The 12,487-nt window shown below is 36.4% G+C and overlaps 1 protein-coding gene across 4 annotated transcripts in view; it reads left to right on the top strand.

Annotated features, from left to right (window-relative positions):
- PIK3C3 (phosphatidylinositol 3-kinase catalytic subunit type 3) overlaps positions 1-12,487 on the top strand; it is a 153,876-nt gene that overhangs the window by 136,461 nt on the left and 4,928 nt on the right. For all 4 annotated transcript variants that reach the window (XR_010933046.1, XM_067699228.1, XM_067699227.1 and 1 more), the window contains 2 exons: positions 5,438-5,528; positions 10,104-10,229. Coding sequence is in view for 3 of the 4 variants with exons in the window: in XM_067699228.1 (XP_067555329.1) it covers positions 5,438-5,528; positions 10,104-10,229 (217 nt within the window). In the remaining variant the exon portion in view is untranslated. Of the gene's footprint in view, positions 1-5,437; positions 5,529-10,103; positions 10,230-12,487 lie in introns of those variants that run through there.

Genomic DNA, 12,487 nt, shown 5'->3' with positions numbered 1-12,487 from the left:
GTATGCTCTTCCAGGTGAATATGTAACCAGTAGAAGTGAGTTGCCTATGCATGTGGGCCCTGTCTTTTCTGTCTTTGTAACCTCAGCTTATAAACAGTATATGTATGTTGAATAAGAACCTTCAGTATTTGTACGAACAGTTCTGCATCACATCTGGAGTGAGGCCATGTTCCCTGGTGATATTGATACTACTGGTCCCAGGTGAATGGCTGTCTTATATTAATAAGGTTTCATCTTTGCAGTGGCTCAATAGGCCTTCACTGTTAACTCAGTCTCAACCGCAGGTCACAAACTTTAACGTACATTTTACAAACAGCTGCATTATTATCCTATGAGTGGTAGAGTGGCTCAGTTTTACTCTCCAGAAATGCTAAAGGAATAATGAGAAGATGGGTGTCTGGATGCAGAAGCACTTTCAGAGATGAAAATTCCGCTTTAATACCTAGGATTTTTAATTTAAAATAGAGCCTACAGAAAGCTAGATGAAACTATGGTGATCTCAGTGAGGAGGCAGACAAGATGATATGCAATGATAACTAGAGAAATGTCAAAGGTGCTCTATCTTATTGAAAGCAGAAAGAAAACAATGTGTCTTATAAACTGTCATTGATAATGGATTAGTAGCAATTCAGCAAAATGAGAAAATAGGCAGATTATTAGTACAGAGCCAAAAGTTAACTTTCCTCACTACTAAGAAAAATCATAAAGAGATTTATCTACCTCACTTTATGTTAAGTCTTCATGAAAATTGTTTTACTTTTTTATTTTCAAAAATTTCACTGTTAAGATTAGCTAGACCCTAATATTTTGATAAACATTTATTTTTTAATGTTGTATTTTAGAATATGGTTCAGTTAGTAAAAATTTCTCTTAGGACATAAGAATTAACCAGATAGCCAAAAATTTGTTTGGAGGTAAGGATATTTGACACACTTATTATTAGAGTTTTTAGGTGTGACCAACTGTGTTCTTTTCATGGTTTTTGTTGATTGCTGATCAACAAGAAATCATTGAATAAACTGTGGACCACAAACAGAGCAGTCCCTTTTGAATTAAGTTATGAATGTTACTTGTACAGGTGCCGGAACACACTTTATGGTGTGATTTTCATATAACAAAATACACTGTTATACCAATAATAAATTAGAAAATTTATTTTTTGAATACTCTTATGGCAACTCTTTAGTAATGCTAAAACATTTTAAATATTAAGTGTTCAAGGAAAACATAACTTCTCTTAATCCATGTTTATGCCAAACACCATGCTAGACACTGATGATACAAAGAGGGCCTAAACTTTTCAGTAAAAATATTGAAATTTGGAATGCATTTTGCTGTATCAAGCAAAGTTCTTACATTGTCTTAGAGGATGTTTGCCTAGTCACCAAACAGCAGTGAATCTATTGATCACACTACTTTTCATCATTAATCTCATTGTTTTCCCTTCTAGAAGTAGTACACTTGTTAAATAAATATTTTTATAGGATTCTACTCTGATATTTGTTGCATGCAAAATGGATAGATTGTAGGGGAAACAAGATGTCTGAAATGCTGTTAAGAACCTCACTTGTTGTAGTTAATGCTTTTTATTCTTAGTATTGAAGGTTTTTACTGAAAAATTTAGACCATCTTTGTATACCCAGTGAGTAGCATGGTGGTTGGCATAAACATGGGTATGAGAAAGAGTTCATTTTCCTTGAACTCTGTACTTAACCTACTCCTTTTTAAAAATCTAATTTATATCACATCCATCCTTACATCTTTGTTTAGACTTGGTTTTGCCCACTTTGCCCACTCTATCATTTTTTTAAACTTAACCTTATATTTTCTTTTGATAATGGCTTTAAAGATTTCTGGTAACCTTTCTGTTTTTCTGGATAGCATTTGAATGACTAATATATAATTTCTGTTTTGTGTAACTGGTTCTGTCTTAAATGGAAAATGCAGGTTAATGGCAACAGATGTAAAAGATTAATACAGTTAAGGTAGTGACAGGTTATCCACAAAGTAATTGGATGTTTAAGCTTCTTATAGAATATTCCATTTTATATTTATTTACATTGTTTCCCTTTGCCATAATAATAGAAGCATGGGTGGTTATATGTATACCAGCAGATAATGGAGAAAACATTAATATTTGCCTTTTACAAAAGGAACACACATGCTTCCATAAAGGCAGACATTTTAACATAGATCCTGGCTGACCATTAAAATCACCTGGGGTTCTTTGTGGGCTAAGGGGGGACCAAAACAGTTCTGAGCCCCATCAGATTTAATTGGTCTGGGATTTGGCCCAGTCATTGGTATTTTCAAAGAAGCTTCCCAAATGAATTTAATGGGCAGCCAGGTATGGGATATACTTTGAAATATCCCTTTCAAAACTGAACCTTGTATTCCTCTCCCTGTGTTACCTTGTGGTAGATTCCTGAGATCCCCCTATGGCAAGGTTGGGACAAACCCTATATAGTCAACAAAACAGAGTATGAATAATTAAGGGTTCATTGAAAGAATATTTTTTCGTAACATAATATGTAGCAGTTGGTTGTATCCTACTGACACCAGTCCTTACAAGCCTTCTCAGTGGACCCTTTTCTCTATTTCCATTTCCTACATACCACAGAGCTTAGAGAACGGCCTGGTGCCCTTTTTGCTCCCTAATGCCACTTCCGAACCATTTCTTCCCATTGCCTTCTTAAAGAAGGAAAGCCTAGACACACACCGTGAAATCAGATGAATTACCTACTGCTGACCATCAACTGCCTATTTCCCTGTCATTTTCATTCATTGAAAATTTTGTCTTCTTCTTCAGGCCTGCTTCTGTGACTTCAACATCTGCATAAATGGTCCAGCCATGACCGGACCCCTCTCGGGGCTGTGTCCTCCTCATGTAAAGCCAACCTTGGCCACTCCCTCTCATCAGCAGTAAATTTACCTCTCCAAAATCTTGATCCCCCACTTTTCACTTACTAGCCTCCTTTCTTCCTTCAGGTTTCTCCAGTAAGTCTTCCAGTCCTACTCTGCTATTGAAACTAATTTTATCAAAATAAACAATTACCTATACCAAATCCAGTGGCCACTTTTGCTTCCTAGAAGCTTTGACACAGTTGACCATGTCTGTGTTCCTAAAAACATTTCTTTTATTTGGTGTAACCTACTCCTCTATTTTCTTTTTGCCTTACTGGTCACTCCTGCTTCTTTGCTGGTACCTTCCCTCTTCTTCCTGACCTCTATATATTAAACTATCTACAAGTTCCATATCAGTATAAAGAATTCTGGATCTTTTTCCCCTAAACTCTCTCCTTAAGCATTTACATCTAGACTTGTGACTTTAAATAGGATCCAAATGCTGGTGATTCCAAACTATTACCACCAGCCCTATTATCTCCTCTGAAATATGTCTAACTGCCTATTTGACATCTCTACTAAGAATGTAGTAGGGATCTCAAACTCAATGTGTCTAAAATGGAACTCTTGATTCCCTGCCCCAAATCCTGTTCTTCTTTCATTCATTTTTTTTTTTTTAATTTTGATAAATAACCATAGTTCCCCATGTAGGCTAAATCCTTGGTGACATTCAGGTTCTCTGTTCTCCCCTTTATTGAAGGCATCTTGAAGCAAGTGATATCCAGTCCATCTCCAAAATATAGCCTGATAATGTCCATATTATTTATTTTCCACCTGGACATCTGTAAAATAGTCTCCCTTCCTCCATTCTTATTCCCCACAAGATAGCCAGTGTGGGCTTTTACAAAATGCATATCTGAGTATGTCACTCTACTCTTTAAACTCATTTATTTCAGTACAGTTAGAATAACATCATACCTCCCTAAGATGACTTTTCTCCCCACCCCATCAGTCTTTGACCCATTTTGCTGTTTTTTCTTTATTTTTAAAAATCTTTTGTCAGTCAAGTACTCATGAAATTATCTTCTTTGTCAGTTTATTGTGTGAGTCCCACCCTCCTCCAGAATGTAAGCTTCATGAGTATGTAGAGACCTTGTTTGTTCAGTTCACCACTATACCCATAGTGCCTAGAACAGTGTTTAGAGTGAGTACTCAATAAATATGTGTTGGTTGAATGAATAAAATTATTATGTGGGTAGAAATGGAATAAGCTGTGACATGGTTTTTATCAGTTCCCACAAGGAAATCAGTAACTTTTAAAACTATAAGTTCAAGCTGTTTAGCTATTATCATACTTTTTTTAAAAGAGTATAATTGAGTTAGGGCCTAATTTGATTAGAAGATTATATCAAGGTAGAATTTTTTCATTATAGTGCCTGATTTTCATGGGTAATATAAAATTCAAAAATGATGAAATAGGTAATTTGAGGTTCATATGGATAGTCATTTTTGTCTACAAGTTCTATTTTCATTACAGTTCAAGTATTAGTTTTTATGTACTTTTTTATATTATGGATAAGTAGATGGCTGGAATAAAGGTTCTGCATAACCTAAAGTCCTGACTTCCATCCACTCGAGAAGACAATGCAAGGCACTTGTGTTGACACTTCTACCAAGACCAGCTAGAAACCTTCATTGCCTAAAACCAAAGCTTTCTTCACTTACATCCATCCCCAAAGTCAAACCTGGACCTCCTTTTATCACTACAGTGCTGCAGGGCCGCTCAGGGCATAACTGTCCAAGGGGAGAGTGTTCTGGAGCAGGAGGTGGATTGCACCCAGTGTACACTTAATGATACCTTTCCCCACATGGCTGCACTCCTGGAAATGAGATTTGGAATAGTAACATTCTTTATTCTTGTTTGGAGGAGGATGAAAAGTTTGATGATTGATGAGGATAAACCTTTAGTTCCTACAGGGGCCAGCATACTCCAAAGGTGAAGTTATTTAGATATCTTGCACATATTTAGTGTAGAAGAGTACAAGCTATTTTCTCCTCTGTTTAGGGTTGCTTATATCCAGGCCAGTCATTATATTTTCGAAGATGGTGGGATTAGTGTCCCTAGAGGATATTTATGAATGATTAGTGAACTCACACTATTTCCCTTTGACTCATTTACCCATGACATACTGAGGTAGTCTTAAGGTAGCAGATTCTTGTCAGCATTGAGCAAAGACAGATCTTCATTGCTTAGTAATGCTAATTAATGGTATAAAGCAGATTCCCCTTAGATCCCTTCTAAAAAGAATATACTTAATAAAGAATGAAAAACTGTCATTATTAGATGGTTACTCCAAAAGTGTGTTCCCTAGTGGGGGACCTAGAAATGGCATTATATCAAGACCTTAGAATAAGATATGTTTTCAAGGCTTGCTTTTCATTGAGACAGCTGGTGAATAAGCTCACATTCTATTTTCCATAGGAGTAATAGTAATCATTATAAAGCACTATTTCTAGGAGTGCTCTTAATATGAGAAAGAATGGCAAAATTCTAACACATTGCTATTTATTTTTCTTTCCCACTCTCCTTTAGATATTCTAATCTTATTTTGAACTTGTTTTCCTTGATGGTGGATGCAAACATTCCAGATATTGCTCTTGAACCAGATAAGACTGTGAAAAAGGTAATTTTTATACATCCTCAGATATCATAGTCTACTTTTCATATGTAAAAAATAACAGGGTTTTAACAACCCATTTCCCCTTGTCCTGACCCCTAGACTCTTAAGTAACATGAATTAAGAAAGAGACCTGTGTATATTTTTGTTTCACATTCCAGAATATGACAGCCTCTCAAGTCCTCTGCAACAAGTTTTATCCCCTTGCCTGTTTGTACCCACAGTCACATGAATAGGTCACTACACCAGGAGAGGGAGCTTACTATCACAGCCCTTGCTCTTTGTCCTGAAAGTTTAGCTTCTCTTTAATATTCCTATTGGGATACCTGATTCCTGGTACTCCCAGACTAAGCCTGCTAAGGATCAGAAACAAAATATTGTAATAGTATGGAGAAGCAGAAGCAAACAGCCATTCTTTATCCTTCCCATTCATACCCTTGCTTACAGGGGTTTCTTACTGTGTCAGGAGAATAGAGACCTGCCTTAACTTAACCTGCAAAGAGAAGAATGAAGGAAAGCCATCACGTAGATGAGCAGTTATTCAGAACAATCGTACCCTGAGTTGCAGCAGGAGATGGGAGGAAGGGTAACAGATTTGAAGATTTTTATTCAAATTAATTTCTTACTCTCTGATTCATTGAGAGGGATGTATGTAGTGTACTTTATTTATCCAAAGGTAACATAAAATGATCTTAAATATCAGTGTGGTTATTAATACTGAACTTCAAAGTTAGTGTAGTTTTTTAACTTACAGAGGTATAAAATTACTAAAATTAAAACAGTCTCATAGATGGAATTGCCCTGGTGGTTAAATTAATAATTGGCACCAAAATCCCTAAGTTCTGATGTAATTGACTCTGAGCATTATTAGAAAGGTACCTCTGTGGTTTAAACATTGTCTTGGTCCATTTGGGCTGCTATATATAACAAAATACAAGAGACTGCATGGCTTGTAAACAACAGAAATTTATTTCTCATGCTTCTGGAGGCTAGAAGTTCTAGATCAGGGTGCCAGAATGGTCAAGTTAAGGCCCTTTTTGGGTCGAAAACTTGTTGTATCTTCATAGAGTGGAAGGCACTAGGAAGCTCTGTGGGATCTCTTTTATAAGAGCACTAATCCCATTCATGAGGGTTCCACCCTCATGACCTAAACACCTCCCAAAGGGTCCACCTCCTAATACTATCACATTGGGCATTAGTGTTTCAACATGGATTTGGAGGATACAAAAATATTTACATCATTGCAAACATGAATGAAGCTAATCTCTTTTACCTAATTTTATGAGTCATTGGCAAGCAATGAGAGGGATTTTAATGTAAATATTTTATTGCTTAACGATTTAAGGAAATTATGTTCTTATTAAGATTTCATTTATTATTATCCAGGAAGCACTGTTTCAGCACCCCCCACCCCCAAACTAGGCAATGGACTACTTATCACACTAGGTTTTGGCCTGGGTTATTTTTTGTCAATTTAAGCTCATCCATCAAGAAACATGGTTGATGAACGTTTTCTTAGCTAAAGTTGATGACTGCACCAGATTTCAAATGTTGTTGCCTTTTTTTTTTGCTTTGCTGTTTTCAGGATCTGTTTTTGCTGTTTTTTTTTTTTTTTTTTTTTTTTGCGCGGTACGCAGGCCTCTCACTGTTGTGGCCTCTCCCGTTGCGGAGCACAGGCTCCGGATGCGCAGGCTCAGCAGCCATGGCTCACGGGCCCAGCCGCTCCGCGGCATGTGGGATCTTCCCGGACCGGGGCACGAACCCATGTCCCCTGCATTGGCAGGCGGACTCTCAACCACTGCGCCACCAGGGAAGCCCCCTTTGCTGTTTATTTTAAACCCATCTATCTCTGTCATATGTTCACTGTTGCCTGACTTCCCTTGTGTTCAGAAGTCATTTATGAAAGTTCTAACAGTATTTGTCAAATGGAGTCTTCCAGTTTCTTCTGCCAGTTGTTATATAGTTACTGTTCTTTTGTTTCAACTTTTGCTTCTCTTTTAGAGAATGATGATTTTATTGTTTAATTTGTTACCAGCTCTCTTTATGGCATCATCCTTTAACACATGAAGCAATTAATTTATGGGGAAGAAAAGCATGTACCTTAGTCATTTTTCTTTACACTGTTTACTCCCTAGCTGTTTATTCTAGTTTCAATTAAGTGAACCTTGAACAAAAAGTATTTTACCATATTTTTACCCAAAAGGGTATTCCATAAAGATTTATTTGCTTGCTACTGTTTTATCAAGAATGTGAAGTAACCAATTGCAACATAAACTTGACTTTAAAGTAATAATAATATTGGAAAGTGATGCTTCAATAGACTAAAATTTATGTTTCATATTGTTTGGCTTTTTTAAGAAGTAGAAATAGGTTTTAATACTTTGTGAAATAACACTTGCTGGCATTACTTTAAAGTCTTACTACCTAGAAAATTTTTGCATTGATCTCATGAATGAAAGCCAGCTAAAGAAACAGAGTAGCACATTTGAGGCTGAAGTCTTCAGAGAAGTACATATTATTCAAATTATTTAATCATAACAAAGTTCAACAATATTTTCCTTTTTTCTAACATATTTTAGTACATATATATCAATTTCTTTTTACTTCTTTTTAAACTGTCTACTCATTTTATGGTGCTTCATAGATAATTACATTTCTTACAGATTTTGAAGGTTGTAGCAACTCTGTGTTGAGCAAGTCTGTTGGTGCCATTTTTCCAACAACATTTGCTCACTTTGTCTCTGCATCACATTTTGGAAATTCTCACGATATTTTAAACAAAGGGTATCTTATCTACCTTTGAAAGACAGTGCAGAGGCTGAGATTTACAAGTGTGTATCCTTTTGCTTAAAGGCACTCTCCAGATTGTTTTGAGTGCAGCCTTACTAATGAGGTATGAAAGGAGAGGGTTTGGAGCTGGTAGGGATAGCCAAGAAGTCAGGGGAGAAATTCTGGAAAGGTGAAAGTCACAGAGGTGACTTAGGGGACAATAACAAGCAGCCTAACATAAGTCAGTATATACGAAAACAGATCAACCATTTATATGTTGTTAACCTTCTTTGTTATAAAAGAGAATATCTTCATATTTGGCAAATAACATTTTCTTTATATGCTAAATACATATCTTCTGTTTGTAATTTAAGTACTTATGTAAGTATGCAAGTTTTGATAAATTGGGTTAAAGTTTTATTTTGATTCTCCTGCCCTACAATTTTTTGACGTTCTTAAAAAATAGTTCCAAAATTGTCAGACGTGACCTCTCTAAGTAGAAATCAAGGAATATAATGGATTAAACTCTTTAACTGGGACCCAGAAATGGGAGAGAGAGTTGATTGAAAGTATACTTTTAGGTCTCCCTCCACCAAATTGTCCTTCACTTATTATATTAACCTCTCTTTTACCTCCTCTATCCTGAGGCTGAGGGCTGTCGGATCAGCTGGTATACTTCCAGTGCAGTGAAGAGAAAAGAGCACTGAGCAGGGCCATGGGTTGTCATACTGTCTGCCCTTTCTTCTTCCTGGTTTTATAGTAGTTAAACTCTATACTTAAAAGGAAATACTAAATGTGGACCACTTTTTATCCACTTGGAAATCCCATTTTCTCCTAGCCTGCATTTTCAGAAATATATATGGGTTATTTATAAGAGGAGAAAGGAGTTAGTACAATGGTTAGTGCAGTAGGATGCAATTGTCTGGAAGTGCAAGCCACTTATCATCAGTTAAAGGTCCCTGGATTGGCTGCATAAATTCTGTGTCTCAGTTTCTGCATCTTATAGATGGAGATATTATCTACCTCAGAGCCATCTGAGAGTTGAGTGAAATACTGCATGTAAAGTACTTTGCACAGTGTTTAGCACAAAGTAGTCATTCAGTAACATTGGCTTTTGTGTTTTAGGGAACTATTCTGATATATATCTCTACTAAGTTTTCTAGTACTTATTGCTATTGAGAATCAACTGTATGTTTTAATATGAAATAATGAAAAAGTCCTCTGTCTTTGGAAATTATAGGCCAGTTGAAGTAGTTCTTTGCAGAAGTACAGGGAACTCCTATAGGAAAGGGGACATTTTAGAAGATCTAGTTTAGTTCATTTTGCCAGCAATTGACATAGTTCCTGTTCTTGTGTAGGCAGAGAAGGTGAGGGAGAATAGTAATATAAGCTTACCTTGCTATATCCATTTCATAAAGTGAAGGAGATTGTTAATAATTATTATGTCACAATTTAAATCTTAGAATTCTAGCTTTGAAATGCAAATACTAAAGCACACCTTTGAGTTAAAAGAACAATTTTTGTCTCTTTTTAAATTTGCAGGGTCTAACAGAATTATATTTTCTATTCACTTTGTTAATTTTTTTCTGCAGAAATATTTACAACCAACAAAGATAGGGTGATATAAAGAGCATATAGCAAAAAGTAAAGTTCCACATTCAAGAGAATAGTATTCAGAACTCCTTACAGGTTATGAATCATTTCTTTGGCATAGAATAGTTCATTGTAATAATATCTATATCTGTTTGTTCTTGTCTTTTCGAAATGTGTGTTTTTCTTTATTCAAAAGCTAATAAGACTGTGACCTTGTAGGTTCAGGATAAATTTCGTCTAGACCTGTCTGATGAAGAGGCAGTGCACTACATGCAGAGTCTGATTGATGAAAGTGTCCATGCTCTGTTTGCCGCGGTGGTAGAGCAGATTCACAAGTTCGCCCAGGTAAGTTCTCTGAGGGCAGTGTGTTCATCTCAGCTTCTCCGTGTACTACCCTAGAATCCTCACAGAACCATACCTTTCCCTGCCAATGACATCTTTTCTGTTTTTTTTTTGTCAAGCCTTCTTGACATCTCACCAACCTTCCAATGTGAAAGTGTTCGATGCACTAGTAACATGCACTAAAACATCCCACTGAAATGTTCTTAGTAACTAAATTGTGGAGTGTCAGCATAGGTGTATCTGTCCTTTTTAGTCAGTGGTGACTATAAACCCTTCTTGAGAATAATCTTGGGTCTAGCAGAGGCCTTGACAAGTGAGACTTGGACACTCGTTGGATTTTGGTAAACTGTGAAGTGCTAGGAAAGGAGTTTAGAAGCTGAGAAAAGCGATGTGTAGCACATACAGATCTATTTGTAGACTTTTGGTTAGCAGACTCTTTCCTATAAATGTTTGAGGGAAGACTTTTTGATGATAAACCTCAGATTTGAAAACTGTTTTAGTTTTAAACTTCATAATGAGGTTGATGCTGGAAGTGATCAGCAAACAGAAAAATTAGGCCGCTTTCCTCTCCCACATCCTCTCACTCCTCTCCTTGTAAACTCCTTCCTGACTTTACACATTCAGTTAATAATAATTTTACAAATAACCCAAGCTCAAAGCTTGTCTGTTTTAACTTCTCCCTCACTCAGTATACAGAATGTTACCAAGTCTTGCGAGTTTCTTTAAGCATTTTTTAAATCATCGTTTTCTGTCATTTTCCCATTATAGACATTTTAACCCAGTTGTTTTTCACTTTATGATACCTTGGGTAACTAAAATCCTTCATAACTGTTCTCTCTGTTTTAGTATTTTTTTTTTCTTGCAGCATTCTTATCTTTATTATGCTAAATATTTCAGTTAGATATATCTTCACAAAATACTGTTTTACACTGGGTTTTGTTTTGTTTTGTTTTAAATTTAAATGTGAAAAGTGTTTCCCTAGTGCCTAAAAGTGACATCCAATCTCTAGGAACTCAAGGCCTTCCAGACTGCTGTGTTCTAAACTTCTTTCTAAGCTATTTTCCTAATACTCTCTTTCTCTCAATATTTTTATCCTCTTCCATTTCTCTGGCTACTTTGCTGTTCTATTTCTTCAGCCCAGAATATCCATCTTCTTAATAATGAATCATCTGTAAACTCCTGCTTGCTAAAATCCAGTCTGTCCTTCCAAGATCTATTCTTAATGCCACTCTGATTCATCTTCCTCTGAATATTAATAGTACTTTGTACTTTTATTATAAGTTGAACTTATATTTTGTTTTCTATTACAGATATTTGGATACTTACCTTATAACTCCTAAAATGCAAACTTCTTAAAGGATGGGATGTATATCAGTGACCCAGAAACACAGTGCCTTTAAACACTTAAGAAATATCTAATGAGCATAAGGGAATTTTTTTCCTGTAAATGTTAGCTGATACTCTTTCTCTCTCTGAACAAAACATGTTTCTTCTCTCTGAACACCAGTCTGAGTCATATTTTATTATAAGTGCCAGCTCAAGGTTTGATTCACATGTCATTAATCATAGTCACTTCTCAAGAGAGTAAACTGTGACTCAGATAGTAAGTAAGTGACTTGTCAGAGCCACCAAGCTAGCTAATGGCAGATCTGGATCAGCATATAGCACAGCAGAATATTTTAGAGCTGTAAGGGAAAAAGGCCCAGAGATGTATAATGACTTAGCCAACTTCATGTGTCTAACAAGGCACAGAATCAAGGCTTGAACCCAGATCTTTTGACCCCCCATATCCAACCAATGATAATCTAGATTACTTTGTAGTTTGCCGAACTCGAGTCTTCTTTATCAGAATCCCATATTCTTTTTTATTTTCTACTGAGGTATAGTTGATTTACAATGTTATATAAGTTTCAGGTGTACAACATAGTGATTAACAAGACTCCCATATTGTTTATCCCAAGAAGTTAACCTGAAAATATCCATGCTCTTAGGTTTCTTTAAATATGTCATCTCTGCTCATACTTTTGTACAACTAAAACAATATCAACATAAGAGTAACATAAGAGGGCTTCCCTGGTGGCGCAGTGGTTGAGAGTCCGCCTGCCGATGCAGGGGACACGGGTTCGTGCCCTGGTCTGGGAAGATCCCACATGCCGCAGAGCAGCTGGGCCCGTGAGCCATGGCCGCTGAGCCTGCGCGTCCGCAACGGGAGAGGCCACAACAGTGAGGGGCCCGCGTACTGCAAAAAAAAAAAAAAAAAA

Source organism: Pseudorca crassidens, chromosome 12 (assembly GCF_039906515.1).
Source record: "Pseudorca crassidens isolate mPseCra1 chromosome 12, mPseCra1.hap1, whole genome shotgun sequence".
In the NCBI taxonomy this organism is placed as follows: domain Eukaryota; kingdom Metazoa; phylum Chordata; class Mammalia; order Artiodactyla; family Delphinidae; genus Pseudorca; species Pseudorca crassidens.
The sequence above is the reverse complement of the archived record's forward strand: the minus strand, read 5'-3'. Positions and strand labels throughout refer to the sequence as shown.